Raw genomic sequence first — 27,550 nt, forward strand, 5'->3', positions numbered from 1 at the left:
CGTGTACATCGAGTTATTTTGATCTAAAATTATATCTGACATGGTGAATTTAAGTTAAAACAGCAATTAAAAGGATTCACATCATTATTATTCAGTAGATTTTGGATTATAATTGTAAAGTATTTCATTATTCATTGTGACGTTATGACAATTTATTTTGAAATCACAGCAGCAGTTTGTTCCAGTGAATGTAATATTAACATGGAAATCATGGCACATTAAAGCGGAATTAGTTTGATCGGGTGATAAAAAGAACACTATTATTGCGCTGTGTTTTATATTCACAACATATTTTCATTCAAGAAAGTCATATATAAATGAATGTGTACTGCTATTAAATCCACAATGGGGGTATTGGCTCTGCACTGCACATTTCTGGATCTAATTTGCAGCACCTTTTTGAAAACATAATCCTCTGTCACAGTTTTAAGCATTATAATATGAACATCCTCTGAGTATATCCAATAAAAACTACATTTCAGTGTATTAGAAAAGTGTGTTGTTTTTTTTCCCATCCACAGCCGCACTCTGGAGTACTTCATGTTCTGGCTGGTACGGCGTAAGCAGTGCAGGGCATTATGCAGCACCGTTTAGCCCTCCTTTGCACAGTCGGCATTTTAAGAACAGTGCTATGGATACAACTGAGGATTTAAACAGTATTAACACTAAAAACTCCAATTGAAAAAGGAAATTGGGTCAGAGCAGGTACTCAAATATTCTGTTTGGGTCTTGGCTGGTTTAAAGTGCAATTTCTAACACTGGATATGTCGAATCCTTTTGAAAGTTGTCTCACTGCTTCGCTGGGTTATATTTCATTGTTAAAAAAAACAAAAAACTTTAACCTGACGCTTTAAAGTACAAACAATTCTCTTTTGAATGTGTCATCCAAGGAACAGTTATGGCAGCATTTCCTATGGCTCTGATTAATAATTAGACTTTTATTGGGGGAAAAATATATACCGTATTTTCAGGACTATAAGACGCACCTTTTTTCATAGTTTTGGCCGGGGTGCGACTTATACTTATATACTTCCGGAGCGACTTATGTGATATTATTTGTTATTTTCACACTTGCAACCGCATTTCATACTCCAGTGCGACTTATATATGTTTTTTTCTTCTCTATTATGCATTTTTTAGCTGGTGCGACTTATACTCCGGAAAATACGATAATTAAATTGGTTGCAATTGATGATGACAGCTAAACTAACTTCAGCAATTATTCATTCATTCATTTTCTTCCGCTTTTTCCCTTTCGGGGTCGCGGGTGACTGGAGCCTATCCCAGTGACTTTGGGCCTAAGGCGGGGTACACCCTGGACAGTGGCCAACTCGTTACTGGGCCGCAATTATTCTACTTATTATACTGTTTCAAACTGGATTTTTTAGACTATACTCGGTGCTTTTAAATAAAAAAGAAAAAACCTTCTGTCCCCAAAGCCATATTGTAAATAGTGCCATGACAGTCCTCACAGTATAAAGTGCCTTTGTAGGAGTTTCCTCTGCAGCTCCACTACTGCACATGCTACATATCACCTTCCAAACAACTTACTTTTCCACACCAGCAACTACAAGTCACGTTAAAATGCTCCCGATTTGATTTTTCCCTTGTTGATCAATCGTTTCTCCCCGATTCAAACCAGAAAGCAGGACATGTCAGGCCACTTACTGAGGTGGTTTAAGCTACGGAGCTGTGGAGGTAATATCCGATCAAGATCTCACAACTTGTATAGAAAAATGTCTACAGTATACGTGATTTTTGCATTTGATCCTCGATGCAATACGTCTGTTTGTCTGTCACGTTTAATCGTTAAAACTGGCCCAAAAACAAATGTACGGTACATCAAAAATCATAGATTTTCTGAAAACTGTTGACTCGTTTAAATGGAAATCAAGTGTAAAAGCATCATAATTTCTGTCATTCGGATAGAGTTAATTTCTCAAAGCGCCCCCTAATTGCATTTTCATGTATTCTGCTGTAAATCCTTTCTGTCCCGGTCCACACTATGGCTTACTGGATTACTTGCTGCAAACTTGGCCTACATACCAGGCCATAAACTACTATAACATGAGGACCAAAACAACCTTTAACGAAGCAATTACAGCTACAAAAGACGCAAACGTAAGAAGTGAACGTGGCATTGCTTGCATTTGGTTAGCGGTGATCACATAAAATATATCATTTCTCTACAGTTTTGTGTCATTCCATTATCAAAAACTCTAGTGGCGAAGTGCATGTTCAAACCGTTCCCTCTCTTCCTGAGTTGGGTGACCTCAAGCGCTGCGTATTGCAAGTTAAGTGTGCTGAACTCGACTGAGAAGAGAAGAAGAAAAAAAACACAGAAAACACGTGAGGAAGGACAAGCGCTCTTTTGTGTGTTTTTCCTTGGGTGAAAATAAAGCTCTTGCGGCTGCATTTTTTGTCACACTTCCCGTTTGCGGCGGGCGGACTCGTGACTGCGATTGGCTACTTTTCTCCTCAGCTCTCCGGGGCTTTCATCGCATTGTGTTGAGGGAGGACTAGGGGTTTTCGGCGGCTGGGACGGGACGGGACGGTGGCGGGGAGTCGCGGAGAAGCCGGATATTAGACAAATGTGACCAGGGTGGGACGGTGTACTTCTCATGTGGCTGTTTGAAAGAGCGAGTCGAACACACACACACACACATACACGCGCACACACACACACACACACATACACACGCACACACGCACACACACACACATACACACGCACACACACACACACACACACACGCGCGCACACACACACACACACACACATACACACGCACACACGCACACACGCACACACACACACACATACACACACACACACATACACACGCACACACACACACGCACACACGCGCGCACACACACACACAAACACACACACACGCACACACACACACGCACACACACACGCACACGCGCGCACACACACACACACATACACACGCACACACACACGCGCACACACACACGCACACACGCTCACACACAGTCAAACTAAAAACATTATCTTTTTTTACTTCCCAGACGCCTCATCTTTTGCACCTCTCGCGTTAATTAAATATGCAATGTCCCTGTCCTCGAACCCTGTTATTATTAGGCACGTATTACCCAAAACGTCTTCTACAGTGTTGTGTCGAAAGTGATGTGCTGGCTACTTTTATCAAGAGTTTACGTAGGAATAATTATTTTTTTTTTTTTAAACAATGTTCCTGGGTGAGCGAGGTCAAAGGTCACTCCGGTTCCTCCTCCTCCTCGACCCCTGATGTCTCTGATTGGCGCGGGACCTCGAGCTCCGGTTCCCTGTCGTCAAGGCAGTTGGTTTCCTCGTCCTTGTCCCGGCTGGCCTGCTCCTCCTCCTCGTCCCGGCTGGCCTTCTCCTCTTCCTCGTCCCGACTGGCCTGCTCCTCTTCCTCGTCCCGGCTGGCCTGCTCCTCTTCCTCGTCCCGACTGGCCTGCTCCTCTTCCTCGTCCCGACTGGCCTGCTCCTCTTCCTCGTCCCGACTGGCCTGCTCCTCTTCCTCCTCGCGGATGGCCGGGATGGCATCGCCCGTCGTTCCCTTGCAGTTTGAACTCTCAGCTTGGACTTGCTCGGGCAGTTCGGCCGCAATGACGCGCTTCCACATCTCGTGGTTTTCCAGCAGGTGCTGCGTGATCTGGCAGAACGCTTTCCGTGGGCTTTCCTTTGTTTCTGTCAGGAGCAGACAACAGAGAAGCATCTCCTTTTAGTGCACAAAGTTAAAACATTCCACAATAACGCTGAGCTAAATAATATGTCTGTTTGCCGTAACCCGACCGACCCGCTATGAAACTAGCCGACTGAAAAATAAATATGAGCATTTTGCTGAAATTTTTTTTCAAAAATCTTTTATTTTCCAATTATTTCGCCGACTCACCGACCGGTCTGTCCTGAACCACACGCTTGTTAACTTGACTTCCATCTCAAAGGACTGATGCGCGACATCATTTTCAGTCCTCCACATGCGTCTGTAATTAAACAGAGCGCGCATAGTAGTCATCATATAGCCTTTAACAAGTTGGTTTACCCTTGTCGGCACCACTGACATGTCCAGAGTAATGCCAGGCTCTGTCAGAGTGTGAAATTTGACTTACGCAAATGCATTCTGGGATTGAAACACGCCCAGTAGCGTCATCACAACAAACATGGCGGCGCCCGTGTCTGTCATTTCCCCGCATGTTCCCCCTGCTCGCCTTAGCTACCAAAATAAAGGATAGCGGCGTACAAAAGGTCGATTGAAATATCTTAAAATCGTGAGATTTAGTCTCCCGATCAGGTTGATAGAGACGTTTTCCGTCATTGACTGTTGAAGCCTGACCCCTGGACTGTTGAAGCCTGACCCCTGGACTGTTGAAGCCTGACCCCTGGACTGTTGAAGCCTGACCCCTGGACTGTGGAAGCCTGACCCCTGGACTGTTGAAGCCTGACCCCTGGACTGTTGAAGCCTGACCCCTGGACTGTTGAAGCCTGACCCCTGGACTGTGGAAGCCTGACCCCTGGACTGTTGAAGCCTGACCCCTGGACTGTTGAAGCCTGACCCCTGGACTGTGGAAGCCTGACCCCTGGACTGTTGAAGCCTGACCCCTGGACTGTTGAAGCCTGACCCCTGGACTGTTGAAGCCTGACCCCTGGACTGTTGAAGCCTGACCTGGACTGTTGAAGCCTGACCCCTGGACTGTTGAAGCCTGACCCCTGGTGGTCACTCCGACTCAAAAAATGACTAAATTTGGATCTTTTTTTTTGCCTTCAAAGTGAAAAAAATAAGAATTTGCCTACCGACCGAGCCAGATGAAAAATGTTGACTCTGGTTACAGCAAACATACAATTTATTTGGGGTAGCCTAATCACGTGCGTTTTTTGAAAGACAAACAAAACATGAGCAGCTCTATTTCATTCTTTTGTCTTTTGATTGTCCTGTTTCTTTTCTCTCATCTTTTCATTTGTCCTCTGCTATTCGTATTTGATATAAAAGGTATAAATGCAGCACAGTGTTAGGAATACTACTCCACAGCGGCTCTAGAACAGTGAGTTCTCTCCAAATGCCATCACTTATTTGTCGTTTCTTCTCGATCGCCCTACCACCAACACTCCTTTTCATGGGTTTCGGCTTCCTGTTTATAGGTTTTTAAGTTTTGCACCTGTAAACCCTTGGATTAGTGAGACGTCAGGATCTTTAGATTATACCGTTCTTCAGGATGTTCTTGACGCTCAACAGTTATTTAGGGGTGGGTGGTATGGCAGAAATATACAACTTTCTTGGTGCTGGATCACAATTTCCATTTTATCACAATTCTACACTGTACGCTTTGTTTTTCTATTGCCTTTAAAAGGAACTTGAAGTCACCTGCATCAACTGTACGTTCGCACAACCAGTTAAAACCAGCTGTCACTCACTCAAATCCTCACCAAGTCAAACCAATTAGAATTAAATTGGTTAGACTTGGTAGACTTGGAGAATTAAAGATGAAATAGAGTAATAGTGAATCACGAGTTGACGATATCACCAAAATAGCAGAGCGTCTCAAAGATGACATCATGATTTGAGCCCTGCTTTGCACGTGTTCTTTGAGTCCATTAGACAAATGAGTAAAACAGACTCTAAATAAAAGAGCTTCACACACACGGGCGGCTCTATAATGACACATCGGTAATAAACATACGGGAAGTGGCAGAAATGTTGGACACGTGGTCATCAGCCGCGTCCTCCTCCTCTTCGGTGTCTCTGTGCTCACAGGTCTCCTCTGGCTCCCCTTCCGAAGGGTCCACCCAGCGCCCGGGCATGAGGGCTGCGGAGTCGTACGAGGAGCACAGGGGCCCCACGATGTGAGTGATGAAGGACTCCTGCAGTTTAGCCAGCTGCGGGGCCGAGCGGTCCATGAAGGGGCTGATGGGGAGGCCCAGACTGGCTTCTTCATCTCCCTGACAATCACAGAGGAAGAGAAATAAAGACATATAGACACATATAGTCTGGAAGCTTTGTAATTAATACGGCATGAATCCAAGGCAATGGACGAATACAAAAGAAAAAGGAGGTTTTGATTAGTTGAGTGAAAGGAAAAAGCTATTTTGAGTAGATTACACTTTAATCAGATTTTGACTTTTGAGTCGATCAAATCCTATGAAATCCCATTTGATTTTTATCCATGCAATTTACCAGTAAATACCTTTTTTTAAGGGCATTATCTATCAAATGAACAGAAAATCAAAACAGTGTGTCTTGATAATTGTTCATATCCCTACACATTGTTTGCTATATAACACACTCATTGAGATTTGTTACTGACTGTTTACTGATGACAAGGCTTTCAGCTGTAGGTGAACACTGGGGCCAGGGCTCTCGTCGCCATGGCAACCGGTCTCTGGCGCAAGTGACGCCATTGTGTATATCTATAGGTAACGGCGCCGGGAGGGGCGAAGAATTAAGCGACACAAGCAGGGCCAACGTCGACATGCAGATCGTGAATGTTCTAAGCCAATCAGTGAGCTGCTGCTTAAAGGGGGAGATCTGCAACTTACTGTTTCTAATTGTCAAAGAAACATGTCGTGTCACAGTCTGAACTTCCAAAAACAAAAGCTTATTGCCGCCTCACGCACTGTAAAACAGAAATGCACACGCCACTTCCTCAATCTTATTTCATGCCTATTAATAGACCCTGTGAGGTTCCAATTACGGACTCCAAAGTCTCCAATTTTCACCTCTATACTTAAAACCTTCTGTTGCTAGGGAACTAATCATACTTCCCGGGGTAATCAGATTGTATCTCTGTGTCTTACCACGCACCGGAGTCAACTGACCAATCACAATCACAGTGGGCTGAAAGCAGGATTTGCAGCCATCAGCAGTGGTTCATGAACAAATTCAGCAGGAGAGACTATTATTGTCTCTTCCGGTCCAGGAGGGCTTTTTACCCACACTTATCAGAAAGTTTTCAACGCTCAGCGATACAATAAATCAAGGCCACATTTCTTATAAGAGCATACTTGTTCATAGAATTCGTTGACGATGCCTTCTGTCCATTGCAAGTGCAGTTCCTTATTCTTAAGAGGGCCGTTGACATCTGCAATCTTTATACACATCTGGCAAACCAGCATTCGATCGTTCTCATTGGTCCAATCGATACTGGAAACTCCTTCATCCCCCACCTAAAACAGTGAGATCAATACGAGGTGTGGTCAATTAATATTCAGTAATGTGCAATGGATTTTAGGAACGTGCACTTAAAGGAATAATAGAGGATTTTTGGTGACCAATCTGAGTCTCAGAGAGTGGGACTAAAAAAGGGACTAAGTCGCTTGAGTTCTAGAAAATACTGACTCTTGAACTAGAAGAGTTCAGGTCTAAGATGTGCTCATAATATCTTTGGCATTATACTGACCCAAAAATGTATATTTAATCTCAGTGTTTACCTTTGCGTTAAATTCTGCGAGGAAGTCAAAGTGCTTTTTGAGGTCAGTGGCCAAAATGGCCTCAATGACGAGGAAGCGGAAGCGTTTGAACTCCACGTGTTCGAGGTTGGCCAGAAAGTTAAATTCAGGTTGAGACATGAAGAGGTTCCAGGCAGCGGCCGCGTGGTGGTTCTCCAAAACTGAGCGGTCGTTGTACAAAAGCGCCTGAAACACAAGATACAATGACTTACTTTATTGCGTAACAGTAATTATGATTGTAGCCACATCTGGTAAAGTGTAAAAGCCAGTCTCAGGTAGTTTGCATTTACACTTGCTCAACTGATAAGTATTCTTTACTTTGGCTTGTTTTCCTTTTCTTTCTGTCTTTCTGTCCTTTCCTCGGGTCGTTGGCTTTTGTCGTGCTGTATTTACCTGTGGTGCACTGGTAGCTACAAGAAAGGCATTGGTTCTTCCTGGATGGTCATAATCGTGCATCGCGGCCGCCACATACAGAGCCATAAGCTCCAGAGCAGGGACCAGACGAGCCAACGAGCCGTAGCCCTCCTCCAGCTCCAAGTTCAACTTCAGAAAACCGATTGCACCGCGGCAGATGTCGTTCTCTGCATCTGGGAACAGACCAGAATGAACTCAAAATACACACTGTAAAGAACATTCCTCAGGACCGGTAATGCTAATGCAGAGAACACAATTTCCCCATCGGAGTAATCACCTGCAGCCACCAGGTCGGCACAAAGAGCTTTCAAAATGTCATTCTGAAAATCATCATTATCGACCATTGTACTTTTTGCTTCTTGCAAATCCAACAAACGTTTTTTCTATCTGTCAGGATTATTTATCAGGCCAGATTTTTTCTCTGTCTCTGAACAAATGAATCTAACATCTGACATCGGGAGCACACCACCAACATTGACAACATCCAAATCCGATAAGCACATTATATATAAGTATCCAATGTTAATTAATGTTAGACAATAAGTACCTGAGTGAATGCCATTCTCTGTGAGTGGCGTGGGCAGGCCAGGCACAGCCTGCGTGGTCAGGTACCACACGGCGTGCAGGACGTCTGTGGCATGAATCCTGTTGTGATCTAACAGAGCCATAAACAGGATGAAAAAGGATTGTTGGGAGATCTATATTAAATGAAAATGAATGCACAATGTGGCTATGTAGATACTTGAACATTGATTTATGGCTTTATTTTTGGACTGTACAGCCTCCTTGTGGAGCGTAAAGGACATGACACGTGAGGGACCCGTACTCACATGGAATGTCCCTGTAACCATTTTCTAGAGCGTGGAAATAGTTCATAAACTCTTGAACTGGAATCTTAAACATTTCAAACAGGCCTGTCTCCTCAAAGAGCTTATAAGAAACCTGCAAGCAAACAAACAAGCAAAACAAACACACATCACTGGCTGCTAATGGTGGTTACAAGATATGTTTCCTTTTTTAGTTCTTAAATAACAGAATGTCCGGGTCTAAAGAGGAAGTTTACCTGGCTGAGAATGCAGCCGGCTTTCCCGTTCGTTTTTTCAACCAGATTGAAAATGGGAAAATTCCAGTTGTTGATCTGATTCAACAAAGGCCCTAGTCCAGCCAGAAGTGGACCCTCGTGGGCCGGGATGACTTTGTCCTAATGGAATGGAGCACATGTTAGATCAATGCAAAGCAACATTTAAGATCATACTTCATCCACTGCTCACTGAGCACCTCTGAGGATGGCAGTAATGGATGCAGTACAACGCCCTCTGCTGGACACTGCCGGCAACTGTCCTTCCCTTCGCACTGCTTCTTGGGCTCTCCATCCTCTTCGTTGGGTGCAAAATCGCTGCTGTCACTGTGGTTGGTCTCGTAAGTGCTGTCGTAGGTGCTGTCGTAGTCTGAAGATGCTACTATTCGCTCATCTGGGGTGGAAAGAAATGTTTTAAGGAGCCAATTGATGTAATCACGTTTTCAGATCGATTGCTTTCGTTTTCAGTGACTGGAGTTTGTAAAAAACCTTTTACCTGGATTGGGTATTCTGTCTACTTTGTCCACCGGCTCCACTCCATTAGTAATTCTGTTGTACGGTCTGCCACAACTGAAAATAACAAAAATATAATTAAAAACGAAGCTTCCATGTGAAAAAACGAAGGTAAACCTGCTTATCTTGAGTTTACTTTTGATAATGTACAAAGTGTAACCTGGTACAGAGGGATGGGGGCCCCCAGTGAGGCGTGGTGGAGCTGGGCGCGCTCTGACTGTGGGTTAAGGCTCGGTGTTGGCTCTTGGGGGCCAAAGGTGGGTGCTCCATGGGGGGCCCCAAAGGCTCTGGAAGCTGCACTGAACACGTTTTGATGATGGGACTGGTCACTGGAGTGCCCTGGGCCGGAGGGGAGGGGCAGGGGGTGCCGAGAGGTGAGGCGTTGGAAGAGGGGAAACCTGACAAGACAAGGGCCCGACGTTAGAGTCAGATCGTGGCCCCCGTGTGGTTTTGGAAGTACGTTTGGGGCTCTCACCTGATTTTCCCAGTGGTTTGATGTACAGGTGGTTGGTGATGGACGGGGCACAGGAGGCCGACAGGGAGCGGCTCTTGGAGAAGGTCATCATGACAGAGTGACCCCAGGACTCACTGTTTTACATGGGACAGATATGTGTTTGTAGATGATACGGTGTGTGTGTGTGTGTGTCCTGTGTGTGTGTGTGTGTCCTGTGTGTGTGTGTGTGTGTCCTGTGTGTGTGTGTGTGTCCTGTGTGTGTGTGTGTGTGTCCTGTGTGTGTGTGTGTGTGTGTCCTGTGTGTGTGTGTGTGTGTCCTGTGTGTGTGTGTGTCCTGTGTGTGTGTGTGTGTGTCCTGTGTGTGTGTGTGTGTCCTGTGTGTGTGTGTGTGTGTGTGTGTGTGTCCTGTGTGTGTGTGTGTGTGTGTGTCCTGTGTGTGTGTGTGTCCTGTGTGTGTGTGTGTGTGTCCTGTGTGTGTGTGTGTGTGTGTGTCCTGTGTGTGTGTGTGTGTGTGTGTGTCCTGTGTGTGTGTCCTGTGTGTGTGTGTGTGTGTCCTGTGTGTGTGTGTGTGTGTGTGTGTGTCCTGTGTGTGTGTGTGTGTGTCCTGTGTGTGTGTCCTGTGTGTGTGTCCTGTGATGGTAACCAGGAAGTACCATCACATTAGTCCTGACTAGAACCAGGAAGTACCATCACATTAGTCCTGACTAGAACCAGGAAGTACCATCACAGCTCAAGTCTCTGCACTGCCCCCTGTGGCTCAGATAGTAGACTGCTTGTGTACAAGTCTCTCCATGGCCTAGCACCAAAGTACATCTTGGACATGTTAGTGCCATATGAACCATCTCGGACTCTGAGGAAAATTACATATTGCCTGGCCTGTCTGTGTGTTTGTTACCTGTCAGTGCTGTGTTACCTGTCAGTGCTGTGTTACCTGTCAGTGCTGTGTGTGTTACCTGTCAGTGCTGTGTGTGTTACCTGTCAGTGCTGTGTTACCTGTCAGTGCTGTGTTACCTGTCAGTGCTGTGTGTGTTACCTGTCAGTGCTGTGTACCTGTCAGTGCTGTGTTACCTGTCAGTGCTGTGTGTGTTACCTGTCAGTGCTGTGTTACCTGTCAGTGCTGTGTTACCTGTCAGTGCTGTGTGTGTTACCTGTCAGTGCTGTGTTACCTGTCAGTGCTGTGTTACCTGTCAGTGCTGTGTGTGTTACCTGTCAGTGCTGTGTTACCTGTCAGTGCTGTGTTACCTGTCAGTGCTGTGTGTGTTACCTGTCAGTGCCGTGTTACCTGTCAGTGCCGTGTTACCTGTCAGTGCTGTGTTACCTGTCAGTGCTGTGTTACCTGTCAGTGCTGTGTTACCTGTCAGTGCTGTGTTACCTGTCAGTGCTGTGTGTGTTACCTGTCAGTGCTGTGTTACCTGTCAGTGCTGTGTGTGTTACCTGTCAGTGCCGTGTTACCTGTCAGTGCTGTGTTACCTGTCAGTGCCGTGTTACCTGTCAGTGCTGTGTTTGATGCTGGCCGAGCGCTCTCTCCTGACAGGGCCGGGCTCGATGGTGGGCAGTCCTGTGGCTGAGGTGGTGGTGGTCCAGGTGGAGGAGATTCTCCGCAGTAATCCTGGAGGGAGGCTTCTTCTTAGACGCTGAGATCATGTCAAACAAAGAAGACATTTAAAAATCCTTTGAACAAAAATGTGAAATAATTTTTCAGTGAAAGTTTGTTTCTAAATTAAAATGGTATATAATGTTGTGATTAATCTTATTATAGGTACAAATTAGAATAGTAGAAGTTCAAGTGAAATTAAAAGTGATTTGATTTATTATTATCGTTATCACTATTATTATTATTATCATTATCTTTACTATCATTACTACTATTATTATTGTTAAATCAAATTGTGCCTGTCCTGTCAGTAAATACACTTTCCTGACACTATAACACATGACAAAAGCAGAACTTAGAGGGCAGTATAGGATCACATTTTAGAAAATGCTGACACATTAAAGTTTACAAATTTGTTCTGCTGGTTATGTTTCCTCTTATTAGTAAAATATGCAAGAATCTCACATTAAAATCATGTAAATCCATGCTCTACTTATTGTTGCACTGATAATGTACTGTTTCTATAATGAATGTTTAATGTGCGTCTTATTAAGCTTTTGTCTTCTGTGTATATTAATAATTGTTACGGCTGTATATTCCAAATCCACTTCTGATTGGCATAAATGTAAAGATGGGGAAGTGTTTGAACACGGAGTGGCAGTTTGAGTGTATTCATCCATAGTTAAAGGTAATCCCTTCTCGGCTGGACGTTCTTGCATTGCATCACACGCTTTATTTAGTTTGTGGCTTCTTGCCTAAAGTGCCTGCATACATTGTGGAACGTGCCGGCACTTGTAAAACATTAAACATTTCTGAGGATTCACAAGTTTAGGTTTTGCATAAGTCAGATCTTATGCGCTTCACAAAGGTTTAATCCTGAGGAATAACTATTGAACACAAAGATATTGTTAAGCATGATTTTTCCTTTGCATAATTTTTGTCAAAAGCAAATAAAAAATATCTTGGAATTTCTATTTCCTGGATGCATTGACAGCATTTAAGTTATATAACCATGTTGACATTTTTTGGGCTGTGATTTAGCATAGAAAACATTATTTACTGTACTGTACTGTAGTAAATTAAATCTATATTTACATTTGGCTTGGGCAAAAAAGTATTAAGCACTGGTGAGTTACACATTTTGAGAAGCCGTAGTTCCAGATAGCGGTGCTAAAATAACAGCATGAAATCTGAATTATAATAAGTCAAAATTTGTAAGGCCAAACTTGTGAACTGAACCTCACCATTTATTTATTATACATTAAGTCAAAATCTTGTCTCTTTCTTGTCAACCTAATCTCAATCTAATTACGCTAATTTACATTGTTAAACTGTCTTGGCATATTCTTTTATCAAGTAAAAAAAACATTTCCTATAAAAAAAATACTATACAGTAGTGGCAATATCTTAAAAATAGAGGACATTTAAAAGCTGTTGCTAATTTGCTAACTACTATTCCAGTTTTAGTAATTCAGTACAGTACATTTGGTACAGTCAGAAGTCCCCGTGCCTCTCCTGCCAAAAACAGTCAAACCCAGAAGCAGTAAAGCTGAAGAAAGTAAGACATAAGAAACAGTAAATTGCGCACCTTTGGAATGGCGAGTCTCTCCATCTTCTCCGGCCCCTCCTCTGAGTCGGAGCAGGCGTGCGATTGGTCGGCGGGGAGGCGGGGTCGGTGCAGGGGCTGCAGGTTGATCTGTGTGCTCAGGAGGTTGCTCACTGCTTTCAGAGAGCTGAAGGTGTTGGGGGGGAGAGAGGGGTCAGCCAGGAGGTCCGAGATCAAGCCGTGAGCCTCTCCCATCACCGCGATGTCCACCACCACACTGGTGCCGGACGACTGAGGGACACAACGTGCAGACAGACACAGGACATCAGCACAGACACAGGACATCAGCACAGGCACAGGACATCAGCACAGGCACAGGACATCAGCACAGGCACAGGACATCAGCACGGGCACAGGACATCAGCACAGGCACAGGACATAAGCACAGGCACAGGACATCAGCACGGGCACGGGACATCAGCACAGACACAGGACATCAGCACAGGCACAGGACATCAGCACAGGACATCAGCACAGGCACAGGACATCAGCACGGGCACGGGACATCAGCACAGACACAGGACATCAGCACGGACACAGGACATCAGCACGGGCACGGGACATCAGCACAGGCACAGGACATCCGCACAGACACAGGACATCAGCACAGGCACAGGACATCAGCACGGACACAGGACATCAGCACGGACACAGGACATCAGCACAGACACAGGACATCAGCACAGACACAGGACATCAGCACAGACACAGGACATCAGCACAGGCACAGGACATCAGCACGGGCACGGGACATCAGCACAGACACAGGACATCAGCACGGGCACGGGACATCAGCACAGGCACAGGACATCAGCACAGACACAGGACATCAGCACAGGCACAGGACATCAGCACGGACACAGGACATCAGCACGGACACAGGACATCAGCACAGACACAGGACATCAGCAAAGACACAGGACATCAGCACAGACAAAGGACATCAGCACAGGCACAGGACATCAGCACGGGCACGGGACATCAGCACAGACACAGGACATCAGCACAGGCACAGGACATCAGCACAGACACAGGACATCAGCACAGGCACAGGACATCAGCACAGGCACAGGACATCAGCACAGGCACAGGACATCAGTACAGACACAGGACATCAGCACAGGCACAGGACATCAGCACGGACACAGGACATCAGCACGGACACAGGACATCAGCACAGACACAGGACATCAGCACAGACACAGGACATCAGCACAGGCACAAGACATCAGCACGGGCACGGGACATCAGCACAGACACAGGACATCAGCACAGGCACAGGACATCAGCACAGACACAGGACATCAGCACAGACACAGGACATCAGCACGGGCACAGGACATCAGCACGGGCACGGGACATCAGCACAGACACAGGACATCAGCACAGGCACAGGACATCAGCACGGGCACAGGACATCAGCACAGACACAGGACATCAGCACAGACACAGGACATCAGCACAGGCACAGGACATCAGCACAGGCACAGGACATCAGCACAGACACAGGACATCAGCACAGGCACAGGACATCAGCACAGGCTGCTCCGGGAAAGACACTATGGGGCTTATTTGTGGGTGTGAGGCTTTTGCAGCAATTATAAACACACATTGGATGCTACAACTGTTTCATTGGGTCTACTCTGCTGTGATTTACTTTTTAACGGACGAAGCTACAATTAAATCAAGAAGCATTTGAATAAATTAATTCACTAAGACCTAAATAATTTCCACCATAAACTAACAAATGCTAGCATGAAGACACTATCGACAATCATGGTCACAATATTTCAGTGAAATTGTTTCCTGGCTCTTGACAATTTGCTGAATGTCTACTCTTCACTCCTATTTCACCCTATACCGTCCATTCAAATACCGTATTTTCCGGACTATAAGTCGCACCAGCCAAAAAATGCATAATAGAGACGAAAAAAACATATATAAGTCGCACTGGAGTATGAAATGTGGTTACAAGTGTGAAAATAACACATAATATCACATATAAGTCAATCCGGAGTAGAAGTAGAAGTATAAGTATATAAGTATAAATATAAGTATAAATTCCCCCCCTGGCCAAAATTATGAAAAAAGGTGCGACTTATAGTTCAGAAAATACGGTAAATACTACGGGTCAAAAAAAAAAATATATCTTCGAACCAGTTGTTACACAAATCTAGCCAATATAATTAAATTAGTTATGGCAACATAGACAAATTTAGCGTGCAATATCCCGACACAGCTCGCTGGTTTCAATGTACGGATTTACATGTCTGCATGACGTTCCTGTCAATCACATGTTTCTGGAACAATAACAAGAATACGTGAGCATACGGTGATGTCAGCCCTGCACTTTTCATGCATCCTCGTTGCCTATTCAACTGTGCCAACACGCATCCTGAATGATCTGACATGATGGCACACTGTAAGGCTGCGCGTGCCCATCTGCCCGGGCCCCCGAGGCTGGCGGCGGGCGCACTTACTCACTGGCAACAACCCCTGCCTTTGCCACATCCACTCTCCAGTGAACGAGATGCTTTCTGTTTCCCAAAGACACTGGCTTCATCCCGACAAAAGTGCATAAATTGATAAAAACACACGTTATTGAAACCCATCTAGTGATATACTGGGTTTGTTGTCTTTCTCCTAACTGGAACGGCGGTGATAACAAGTACATAAAGTTTAACGACAGTGGATAAAGTGACAGGTGATTCTCATGATTCCCTGCCTTAAACAGATCGTATTAGCTCTTCAAACATGTCGGAGCTCAGGGCCGGGAGGTGATAAATGAACGGATTGAGCTCGTGCACATTAAGTTTCCAGGAAAAGTGTGTGTGTGTGTGTGTGTCTGTGTGTGTGTGTGTGTGTGTGTGTCTGTGTGTCTGTGTCTGTGTCTGTGTCTGTGTGTGTGTGTGTGTGTGTGTGTGTGTCTGTGTGTCTGTGTGTGTGTCTGTGTGTCTGTGTGTCTGTGTGTGTGTGTGACAGAGAGAGTGGGGTGTGTGCGAGTGTCACCTCAACCTGAACAAAACCCATTAGAGCACTCCAGAGCTTTATGACATCCTGCTATTGTGACATTCAACCATTACCTGGCAGTAATGGACTCTGTTCAGCGCGTGTCAGGTGCAGATAGACACCCGTCCACTGTGCGTCTCTCTCTTCTTTATATCATGAACCTATTGTTTGTATCAGTGCTTTACAGACTGACATGAGTATCTTTATTAGGTGTTTTGAAACTGTAGCTGGAATCAGAACAGAACTGTGCATACGGTGATGTATAAAATGAAATGTATTGTATATAGTCTGTAAATGTTGTATTGTTTTAATTCTAAAGGCCTCCTATGGACAGGTGTTGAAAATTAGCTTATTTTGCACTTAAAACATTTCATCTGGTTCATCCAATGTAAATGCTATGTCCATATTAAATAAATAAATACATTTTCATTTACAGTAGGTTAGAAATTTCAGTAGGTTTTCCTCTCCACAATGGTGGGAACACATCATATTTTCCCCAAAAAGAAATAAAAGAAAGATATCTACAATATTGGATGGGCAGTTTGCAATAAATAAAATTAATAAAATAAATACAAGCACAAATGACAAAATGTGCAAAAATGTGACAGATCTGAAATAACTACATTTTTGATACAGCGCGCCTTGATTCACCGCGGCGTTTCTAGTGCCGCCGCACGCATGGTTTGAGCTGATGTAATGCTAAAGAGCACATTTGTACAGGGGCCAGGGAAAAGGTTATCGATCCCTCGCAGCACAGGGGCCCACAGGAGACAGCAGGGGGAGCAACGGTCAATGAGCAAAAATCATCTGTGGCCACACACTCACGTGGGCATCGGAGGAGCTGGGCTGAACATAGAGGCACGCGTGGTGGGAAATACCTCCTGAGAGCACCACTTTGACTGTAATACACACAGCGGTGGCTCTTAATCCCATAAGTAATGCACTGTAACGTCAGAGAAAGACCATGATGCATCACGATGAGAGGTGAGTTTGTGTCAGGCAACATCATTTCACTCATCATTAGGATCTCGCAATGTAAAATGACAGCAAGATTGTGCATATGTGCTTGGTATTATTGATTTATGCTTCAGTCAGTGTCGGTGTAATCCCTCATTTGTCCAGGAGTGTTCCATTGAAGAAAAAGATTCAGTTGTAGTTTATCTGAAACACCTATTGCTTTTCTAAAAACAGAGTCCAGATGACGACAACTGAAGCTTCAGTCAATATTGTGATATATTGTGCTGCCCTGAAGGAAAATACAGAAAGAATTGGACTGAACAGCACGATTTATCGATAAATGATGTCAAAATCTTGTCTCATTCTTGTCTCATGAGTGATTTCTGTCCCCTACAACAATGCGCTCGTCTGGCATAGCATAAATATTCTCATATCCCATTTATTTTATTTGGTCATTCAAGTGAAGCAGTTGCATTTTGATTTGCCAAGTTGTCATGCCTGACGCTCTCCGTTTCTCAACCCGCCTCACACTGGGTCAGGCAACGTGTGGATAACAGATTCTTTCTTTTGCATCCACTCTTTAGAACGAGGATGTCATAATCGTGGGGTGAAGACCAATGTATGGAGAGAATATGGGAGATTCACTGTTTTTGAAAGAAATATCCAAAATGTTGAACCTCATCATCATTTATTCAGGTTTGGCTCCACAAACTTGTCATTAATCTCAGGTCTTAAAGTCCTTTTGACTGACAATAATCAGACTTTTGGAGTTGAATAACGGCACCACTTTCTGAGGCTATTGTGAAACGTTAATGTTCTACTGACAGAAGACAATTTACTTAGAATATAGAATGTGATGATGTCTTCAGACGGGGAGAGAGTCACCTTCACTATTGTTTGCCGTGAACTTTGCCATGACATATCCAGGAAAAGGAAAAGTCACAAATGTTGAACCTGATGATTTCTCTTTGTGACCGAAGAACTCATGGTATTACAACAATATTCATTTTTGCGTCCCTCCGTCTGGATTAAAACTATTGTCTCATGTAATATTATGATGTCATATTAATGCAACCTATTGAAACGCTTTTTTTGGTAGAAACGATACAATCTAATGAGGCAAAAAACATGATTATTTTTAGATCTTACAGTTTGGATTTCTCCCAGTGTGAACTTTTTTAGCGTTCTCCACTTCCTCCCGGCCTTTACTCTCCCCAGAGCGCCCTGCTCCGTCCCAGAGGAGCCTGTCCGGAGTTATGTAGGGACCCGGGAGATCAGGCATGAAGGCAGATGGTGAAGGCCGAGAGACACAGACACAAAGAGGAAACAAGAGGGAGCGAGATGGAGATGGACAGAGCGACCAGAGCGGGGCGGGGCTGCTGAGTCCACAGGCAGGACATGTCCACTCAAGTGAAAAAGAACAGTTCAGTGGAGCCGGCCAGCTGAGCGCCGCTACAGTGGAAGCTAACAACTGTAAATACAATACATTTATGTCAATAGAGCAGAAAAAACAGTCTAATACACAGCAGCACCTCAGAGACCTTTGTTTTAAAGCAGGCATGTCCAAACTACGGCCCGGGGGCCAAATGCGGCCCTCAGACCATTTTTTGTTGGCCCTCCGGCTTCCTGCTAAGTTGGTCCAAACAGTACTTTGAAAAAAAAAATTCTTGATGTTTGCATTTTGATGTTATACCAACCTAATATTCATGTTCCAAGTCTTATTAAAAGGTGTGGAGGCATTGAAACTATGTCAAATGCAAAATTTCCATTGATTCATTTTGTCCTTCAACAAATTAGACAAAGTTGGGTTGTTTGTGTCCCCCTCCTCTGAGTAAGTTTCAAAATGCGGTCCTCTGTGAAAAAGTTTGGACACCCCTGTTTTAAAGCTTCAAACTTGGATTTCTTTGGGATTTTCTGGGGGTGACAACAGCCAACGAATCGTACTTCGCTGCCGTGCAACAAACTCCATATGCAAAATGGATAAAGCAGGATGCAATCTCAACTTTGCAAAAAACACTACACTGACTTAACATAGAGCTGCCGATCTTGAGAGAAAATAAGTTCTACACGGACTAAAAAGCCGTTTTCGGGACGCCCAGGGATTGCTGACTCATATGAACATTGGACATTTTACACAAATCTACTTTGTAGCATAATTTTAGCGGCAAGACTTTTCCCTTGTGCTCCATTTAAACCAACGGAGTTCCTGCTGCACCGGAAGTGCCATTATAACGAAAGTGGGAAAAGAGGGAAGAGTGGGCGGGGCAAATAAGGTCAATAACATGTAATGGTCGACAACAGGGATATTCCACTTCATTTTCCCGAGGGCCAGATTTTTTGGCAGGCCGAAGCCTCAGGGCCGAAGGTGCATAACACGCCACTAATGTAACAAAATATCACCAACACTGTTTCAGTAAATTGAGTTAATACAATGAAATAATAATAATAACAAAATAATAAAATAATATAAAAATAAAAATAAAACAAAAGTAAAAATAAAAGTAAAAGTAAACATAAAAATAAAATATAGCCGCAAGCGGCAATGATCGGCCCTCGCCACGCCGCCGCCACGCCCCAATTGTCCTTTTATTACATCTACTGCTGAATCTGTGACGCTGTCACATCTTCTCCCCTTTGTTTTACCATCAAAAAGCAATTTTATTTTGAATTCTTGGCAAAATGTGCGGCTTTGCCGCACAGACACCGTGACTCTTTGAATAAAAATGTGGTTAACTTTTGATGGTCCACCCCTGAAGATGAGTCTCACCAAATTTCAGGTTAATATGTCTAACGCCCTAAGAGGAGTTCGTGAAAGTCTAAAGTGTAAACATGTTCTGGCGATTTCCCCATTGGAATAACATGGAAGGTTTCGGTCATCGTTACGGCAACGCCATAACAATTATGACATGGGTCTCATTGACTTTTTTGATGGGGATGCCAAAATTGAGTTGTGTGTCAAATTTCATATAATTTCGCAAAACTAAATATTTAACCTCCATATAAAATCTGTAGGGGGCGCTGTGGCTCCAAATGAATTTATTTCACTTCAAGTAGGTTTAGGGAAAAGAGTTTAACAACTGATTCTAATTTGACGCAATTCGGACTTTATCTGCGCAAACGGCAGAAATGTTAAATTTGGGAGATTTCTGAAATTCTTGCTACAGTTTGCGGCTTCGCCGCACAGAGACCGTGACAGGTATCAATGTAATTTGGATAACTTTTGATGTCCCACTCCTCAGTAGCATTTTCACCAAATTTCAGCTTTTTAGGGCCACCGCCCTGGGAGAAGTTCGTAAAAGTACGACGTTTGGAAAAACTCCGAAGTCATGTTTAGCCATTTTTGAAGCAATATGGCCGACATTGGGTTGGGCGGACGGCGTTGCCGTAATAATATTTTTTACTTCTCTTGTCACCATCTACCTCTGCGCCAAATTTCATGATTCTACGATCAGATTTTTTTTGGGTCATTTCCCATCTCTCAATGCATTTTTGGTACATTTGGGGGCGCTGACGCGCCATTTTTTTTTTAATTTTAGAAAAAGGAAATAGCCAGAATGTAGAGAGGCACGATTTTTAGAGGTGTGCTAATTTTTGTGACTTTTCGTCAATGTTCACTGGGTGAAAAATAGGGGGGTTGGTCCCGAGAAGAAGAAGAAGAAAGAAAGAAAGAAAGAATAATATTCCGATGCGAAAACAATGTTTCCCATTTTTCAAATATCATGAACTATACATTTTCGGAAAGCGCTCGCGCTTTCCTACCTCATGGTGTGGGTCCCTGGTCACTGACGGGTACTTTCGTTAATTTTGAGTGGGCTCCGCCCACTTTGTGTTTTTGGCCCTCTATACAGTAATAATGTTCAATTTTTGCATTACATGCTTATATGCACGGAACATGCAAGAGATGGGGAATGTATTCGTGAGCTACTTAGCGCAAATGAGTGCCTTATATGTAAAGTGCTCGTTTAGTGCGCACTTTTGCACGGGCTTCGCCCGTTTACAACGGTAAAGTTCCATTTTCCTACTACTAATTAGTATGCACGGGGCGTGCGTGAGTGAAGGAGTGCGTTAGTGAGTGTTTGGAAGTGGGCGAGCGCTTCGCGCTCGATTTCGTGCGCACTACGTGCGCACTTTCGCAGCCGTGCTTCGCACGGCCTTACGAGATTAATAGGCCTCTCGCCAGCTTGTGGCGCTCGGGCCTAATAATAAATAATAGTGCTAACCCCAAAATCAAACTAGATCTAATCTAGTGCTGACCCAGAATTAAACCAGTAAACAAGATGTATAAATAATGTTTATATTTGGAAGATGGGTCATTGGCCGGATTAAATCACTTGGAGGGTCTGATTTGGCCCCAGGGCCTTATGTTGACTAGCCCTGGTCTACAACGTCAAGGATGCAGAAATAATTGTACAGATTATTATTCGAATGTACAAAACCAAGACTAAGAAAACAACCATTGGAAAAACAAGTCTTTTTGAATATTATAGAGTGAGCAGATATGAATGTATTGATAACTAAAATGTCCATCTGTCATCCAACCAATATCAACACATATTCAAAATCAAACAATGAACATTTTACGATGTTTGTCGTATCAATCAATGCTTCTTCATCACAGCAAAACACCGGCCTTCAAAACTAATTATCCACAATATCCAGGACAAAATTCTTTTGAAAGTAGCAATTTCTTTTACGTGAAGAATCATGCTGATAAAAATCCATCCCTCTCATGCGCAATTGACCCAAAAACTAAGCCTAATTTAGACAGCGCTCGGAGTCGTCCTATTTAAAGCCGCCGCGTCCCACAGATTAAACCATCGCTCGCAGCACATCACAACACGGCCCAGGTGCTACTCTGTTTACACACAACGTCCCAGCAAATACTCCACCTTCTTTGGATGATGCGCACCGTCCGGGCCGTGTACAACTGTACTCGCCGAGTGCCTTCTCTGCATTCTTTTTCTCGAAAACCAAATCCAAGATATTGAAGTCTAGATCGCTGTAAGAAAATGTTTCTCCTTGTTTGCGTGCGTTTTATTCCAAAGTGGACTTAGGACCCTGCCTAGTCCTGCAAACAAGTTCTCAGCCTCTCCCCCTCTGGTGCTTCGTGCTGTGCTTTCTCTCTCTCGCTCACTATCTTCACCCACCCCTCGCTTCTGCATCTGCCAATTGCAAATGTTCACTAGTTGGATGAGGGAACGACCTGCAAGTGTCGCTAGAGTTGGGTTGCTAAGATACTTTAGGGACAAAGATCAAAGTGAGTCAAACTATCATAAAATGTTGTGATGTAGTAGTTGTTTCAGCTGTAGTAAACGCCCACAACTTGTGCAGTGTTTCCTGTGAAACCAGGTGATGCCTGATGACCAAAGGCATCGATGCACTTAACAGGCAGCAGCAGGAAACTGGGACTGAAATCAATTCAGTTTGTAAAGCTTTGCAAAGGTTTTACTCCAACAACGTTCATTTTGTCTTCTTCAGATATATCCACACACTTTAGCCTTTACTACTTCTTCTTGGGCATATTATACATTGTTATACTGCTTGTACTAACAATACAACAAATCTATTCAATTTACTGACAAATTAATGCATCAATATTTAGTACAGCTCAATGTTTTGTGTGCAGTAGTTTGTCTGTGTGTGTGAGACGCTGTAGTGAAGCTGAATGCAGCTCCAGAGTGACTGCTTGTATTCATTATGGACAATCGTTTAGAATCAGGATATAAATAAATCTTATCAGTGGAGAGTTGTAGTCTGAGTGTTGTAAATGTGTTTATTTTCATGCTTTGTTTCTCTCATTCCCCTAAATTAGCGTTTAGCACATGGAGCGATACCAAAGTATTGTGAACACTGCCTCTGTTCTCTCATTGGCCACTGTAAAGTGTTTATGGCTGTGTCCGTGTTTACCGGACTCGTATTGACATGTAAATGAGTTGTAAGAAGAGGCGTTAATAGTTTAAATTTACGCATATCAATTACCGCGATGCACACACATTAATCAGGCTCACCGCCGACTATCAGAACGATACAAACTGTAAACCATCCCCTCACCTGACCATTAAAATACAGCACATGTGAGTCATGTGTAGATAATGTGTAGATAACTGCAGATGTTCATGCTCCGTGACAGTTGTGGCGCACTGACCTGAGATCTGCCCAGTGCTCTCTTGTAGTCCCACTCTGGCTGGCCCATCATCTGCAGACACAAGCGCACACAAACAGGCTGTCAGACATGTTGTGCTGACACTACACAGCTGATCCTACGAGCACTTATCTCCCGCTGCACCTCCTTTTCCCTCATCCCCCTCTCCTCTCCTTTCCTTCCCTCCATCATCTCATGAGGAGAGCAGACGCAGCAGATAAAGGAAGAGCAGAGGACCACGTCACGCTCGCAGCTGCAGGCCTGGATGAACCACATACGAGCGCCCTCCCCGACCCCCTTTTCCCTGCACGCTGCCATGTGCTACGCTTTTCATTTTCCTCAGCCGCAACCTCAGACAAATGAGTGAAATATCGACGTATATTTCAGTTGCGTGGAGAAGACGATAGCAGAAGAGTTGACGATGTTGAGTGGAAATTTAAACCATCTCGGCGCACACCATACCATATTTTCCAGCCAAAAAATGCATAATAGAGAAGGAAAAAAACATATATATTATAGTTTGGAAAATACGGTATACTGTATAGGCATAATGAACTTTGTGAAGTAGATAGAATTCATGAGAAAAAAGAGAAACGATTATTAAGGAATGGCAGGAAAGGTGAGCGATATTTACACGAATGAACAGCTATATATTTTTCAGCATTAGCTTATTATAATTACCAACAATATTGTCATAATGCATCAAAAATGTGCTCAAATTGACCACAAAAGTGCAATTTAAACTCTTTCAGTAGATGTTTCGTCATTTTGAGCCTTTTTACTGACTGAATACAGGATTTAAGATTATTCCTCTGTTGATCTAAAAGCATTATCAGGTTCAACAATTGTGTCAAAACAGTTTCAGAAGGGAACTTAATTGTTAAATGTATTAAAAGACAAGCTTTAATCTGTAAAAACAAACTATAATACGATGATAACATGTAATACTTAATATACAATTTTGACGCACCAAGTTTAAGTACAGAAAAGTTAACTTAAACGTACAAGCCATGAAAATCCCTGTCAGAATTTGAGTTTTCGCTGTATAAACCGTGTATTCGTTTATACATTAGCTTTGACGTATAGCAATATATTGTGTTTACATGACATCAAAATGCTTAGAATTCAGCAGGAAACAGGTGAGAATGATGTAGTAGAAATATTTCCTGGGCCTCTCCGTACGTTTCTGTCGACATAAATAAGCAGCAATTAAATTTGAGTTTCAGACGTCGTCATAACGTTCTACAGGCCGATAAAATCTAATATAGATGAGGAAGGAAGCTATAAGATGAATCATGTTAAATCATGTCCTTTTGTTCTAGGGTCTAGTCACAAATAGAAATGATCAGTTTTAGCATCTACGAATCTACAGTTTGGTTGTTTTATGGCAAAATACAAGGAAATCAAGAGGAAAATCTGGCTCTTTGACTCAAATCTAAAATCTGAAAACAATCGCCTCAAAATTATTCTTTTATTTTTTTTTACTATTTATTGTTGATTTATATTTAAGGATTTAGGGAAGAAAATTAAATAATGAGAGGAAAAAAAACATTTATACATACATGGATGTACAAGTTTAAGTTCACTTATGCCTACAAACACACACATACATTTTCTCTTATGCTTATATTAAAATAATTCAATTCAATTTATTTTTGTAACGCCCAAAATCACAACAACGGTTGCCTCTGAGGGCCACAGTGAAAAATGAATAATAATAAATAATACAAATACATAAAACAAATAATAAGAATAAGAAAAAAAATAAAAAAATGAGAAAGAATAAAAGATAAGAAAGAAAAAAGAAAAAAAAATAAGAAAAAAATTCAAGCCTCAAAATTATTCAATTTAAAATATGTGATCAACATGTTTGTGGAGCCAATCCCGAACAAACAAACAACATTTATATATTTCGTTCAGAAAACCGTCCACAGAGTTCTACAGTCCCCGCCCACCGTCTGAGATCACGACACAGATTCTAGACCGTATAAAATCAAACCTTAACGTTGATATTGCGCGGCCATATGAGATGGAACGATGTCATGTATCGGTGACTGTGATTGGCCCGTGCCCCGTGTGTGGCTGCGTGCTGCCAGCGCTGTCACAGTGAGTCGGCTGATGTCATAAATAAGACGAGCTGACAGAGCGACTGTCATGGACTGGGCTGACTGTGTTGTGATTGACAGGCGAGATAATCTGCCTAATACAGCACATTCATGTTTTTACTGATGCACGAGGGAGGCAAAGAGGCTGATGGATCACTTCATTACAATTACAGCATAATTACTGCGTGAAAGTGTAACTGAATGTACCTTTCTCTGAGGTTTTTTGGACGCGAATGGTTGGAACAAAAGAATGTACATGACAAGTAAATGACAATGATTTTCACCTTTTTTTTAATATAACGCACATGCAAAAACCAACCCAAACAGAAACAAGACACAGAGAGGAAACATGTAAACACATAAATGTCCTAATTATGTAGTCTGGCACACTGGTCCCAATAGGTTCAAAGGCCAAAGTAAAATAAAATTCATTAATGTGATCCTCATAATGGCAAAATATTCCATAAGTAAATCAATAAAATACAAGTTTTTTCTGTCCCCATATTTTTTAAAGCTAAATAAATAAGCAAAATAAAATTGTACTGCAAAAGTTTAAAAAAAAAAAAACTATTAAATCACAAATTGCAAATGAGCCAGTAACAAAAATGTAACCTTAGAAATGTACGGATTTCTCTTGTATTTTTTTTTAAATCATAATTTTTGTATTGTTATTTATTTATGTCCTTTTATTATTGACACATGTAAACTATTTACTTGGTGTGACACTTGAAAAACTGTTTAAATTATAAATAAAACCACAAAAAGCATAAAAAAACGCTGACATGACCAAAACAAAATCATGATTTGATTTAATTTAATCTTTTTCTTTGTATTGATCAATCTTGAGGTCCGACTCGATTCTATTTTTGACACATTAAAAACAAATAAAATCGTTTTCAATATTAGAACATAAATAACACAGACTGCCAAAAGAAAAATCTCATATTTTCCTCCAAAATCTGTTTTCAGCGCCAAACCACACGCTTTTACTGACAGAGGATTACCTTGATTAAATATAGTGGACCCAAGCTCATCATAGACAATTAGACTCGATTGAATCTCGATCTTGATTAAAATTTGATTAATTGCGCCGCCCTACTTATCAGGAGCTAATTGTAAACCAATGAGGCCTTTTATAGCCAAGCACGCGCTCCTTCTTTGATACAGCCCGTGTGCTCTGTTGTCCATTACGTCTCAAATAGACTCCTCCTGAGGAAACATAACAGCACTTCAGAGAGACCTAATGTTTGACAGCCACATCATTCAGGCTGAAAATTGCTTTTGAGAACAGAGCGTAATAATGTACTGCAGAGCCACCAGCAGGGGGAGCCCTTTATGTTTACATGGACAGTCACCAGGGCCAATGTTGTGCAAGGCAATGTGTGGTGTTCACTTAATCATCTCAGTTCTGTTTGATTTTTTTTTCAACCCGATACTGATATTTGCTTGCTACTGCGGCCGGGAACCGATATTTGCCGATACCTTTTTTTTTTAGATTTCGAAATTCACAGCAAAACACACATTTTTCTGGAATAAAATATAACTTTTAACTTTTTGAATGTACAGTCACATTTGATCGTAATTGCATTTATATTTCCATTTTGACTCATTAATCTGGTTAAAAATGCTAATAATTTGATGCACTGAGGTGAAGAAAAACATGGAGACACACACAGACTAATCAGAATAAAATATCAGCGCCAATTATAGTTACCAATTGCAACAAAAGTCTGGTTTTACTATGAATTCTGAGTCTTATCTTATCCAGAAAACTTCAGATGATGTCTCGTGCATCAGCTTTCTTCATCCCATCATCAAATCTCATCTACCGTATTTTCCGGACTATACGTCGCACCTTTTTTCATAGTTTTGGCCGGGGTGAAACTTATACTTTTACTCCAGAGCAACTTATATGTGATATTATTTGTTATTTTCACACTTGCAACCGCATTTCATACTGCAGCGCAACTTACATTATATGTTTTTTTATTTTCTAAAAAAACTAAAAAAAACGTATACTCCAGTGCAACTTATAGTCCAGAAAATACGGTAGTAAATATGTCTTAATCTATATGTTGTTGTGATATGGTCCAAACATGTTTTACTAATTTACTACTCATGTGAAGTGGATTGATTTATAAGGCACAAAAAGGCCTGAAGCACCATTTTATCATTTCATTTACATAATGCTCCGTACGCACGCGATTATAGGGCATCAGATC

At 42.7% G+C, this 27,550-nt stretch overlaps 1 protein-coding gene across 1 annotated transcript in view; it reads right to left on the reverse strand.

The window, feature by feature from the left end:
• Positions 1 to 5,662: 5,662 nt before the first annotated feature.
• Positions 5,663 to 27,550, reverse strand: part of LOC140369491 (cGMP-inhibited 3',5'-cyclic phosphodiesterase 3A-like) — a 38,422-nt gene continuing 16,534 nt past the window's right edge. The window contains exons 2-15 of the mRNA XM_072456855.1: positions 23,227 to 23,277; positions 13,098 to 13,346; positions 11,404 to 11,549; positions 9,937 to 10,049; positions 9,622 to 9,859; positions 9,445 to 9,518; positions 9,149 to 9,342; positions 8,934 to 9,071; positions 8,701 to 8,812; positions 8,418 to 8,525; positions 7,850 to 8,043; positions 7,439 to 7,642; positions 7,013 to 7,174; positions 5,663 to 5,950 (exon numbers count right to left, since the gene is read on the reverse strand). Of these exons, the coding sequence (XP_072312956.1) occupies positions 5,663 to 5,950; positions 7,013 to 7,174; positions 7,439 to 7,642; positions 7,850 to 8,043; positions 8,418 to 8,525; positions 8,701 to 8,812; positions 8,934 to 9,071; positions 9,149 to 9,342; positions 9,445 to 9,518; positions 9,622 to 9,859; positions 9,937 to 10,049; positions 11,404 to 11,549; positions 13,098 to 13,346; positions 23,227 to 23,277 (2,271 nt within the window). The remainder of the gene's footprint in view (positions 5,951 to 7,012; positions 7,175 to 7,438; positions 7,643 to 7,849; positions 8,044 to 8,417; positions 8,526 to 8,700; positions 8,813 to 8,933; positions 9,072 to 9,148; positions 9,343 to 9,444; positions 9,519 to 9,621; positions 9,860 to 9,936; positions 10,050 to 11,403; positions 11,550 to 13,097; positions 13,347 to 23,226; positions 23,278 to 27,550) is intronic.

Source organism: Eucyclogobius newberryi, unplaced genomic scaffold, assembly GCF_026437365.1.
Source record: "Eucyclogobius newberryi isolate DKJ021-1_F unplaced genomic scaffold, fEucNew1.0.hap1 SCAF_10, whole genome shotgun sequence".
Lineage (NCBI taxonomy): Eukaryota > Metazoa > Chordata > Actinopteri > Gobiiformes > Gobiidae > Eucyclogobius > Eucyclogobius newberryi.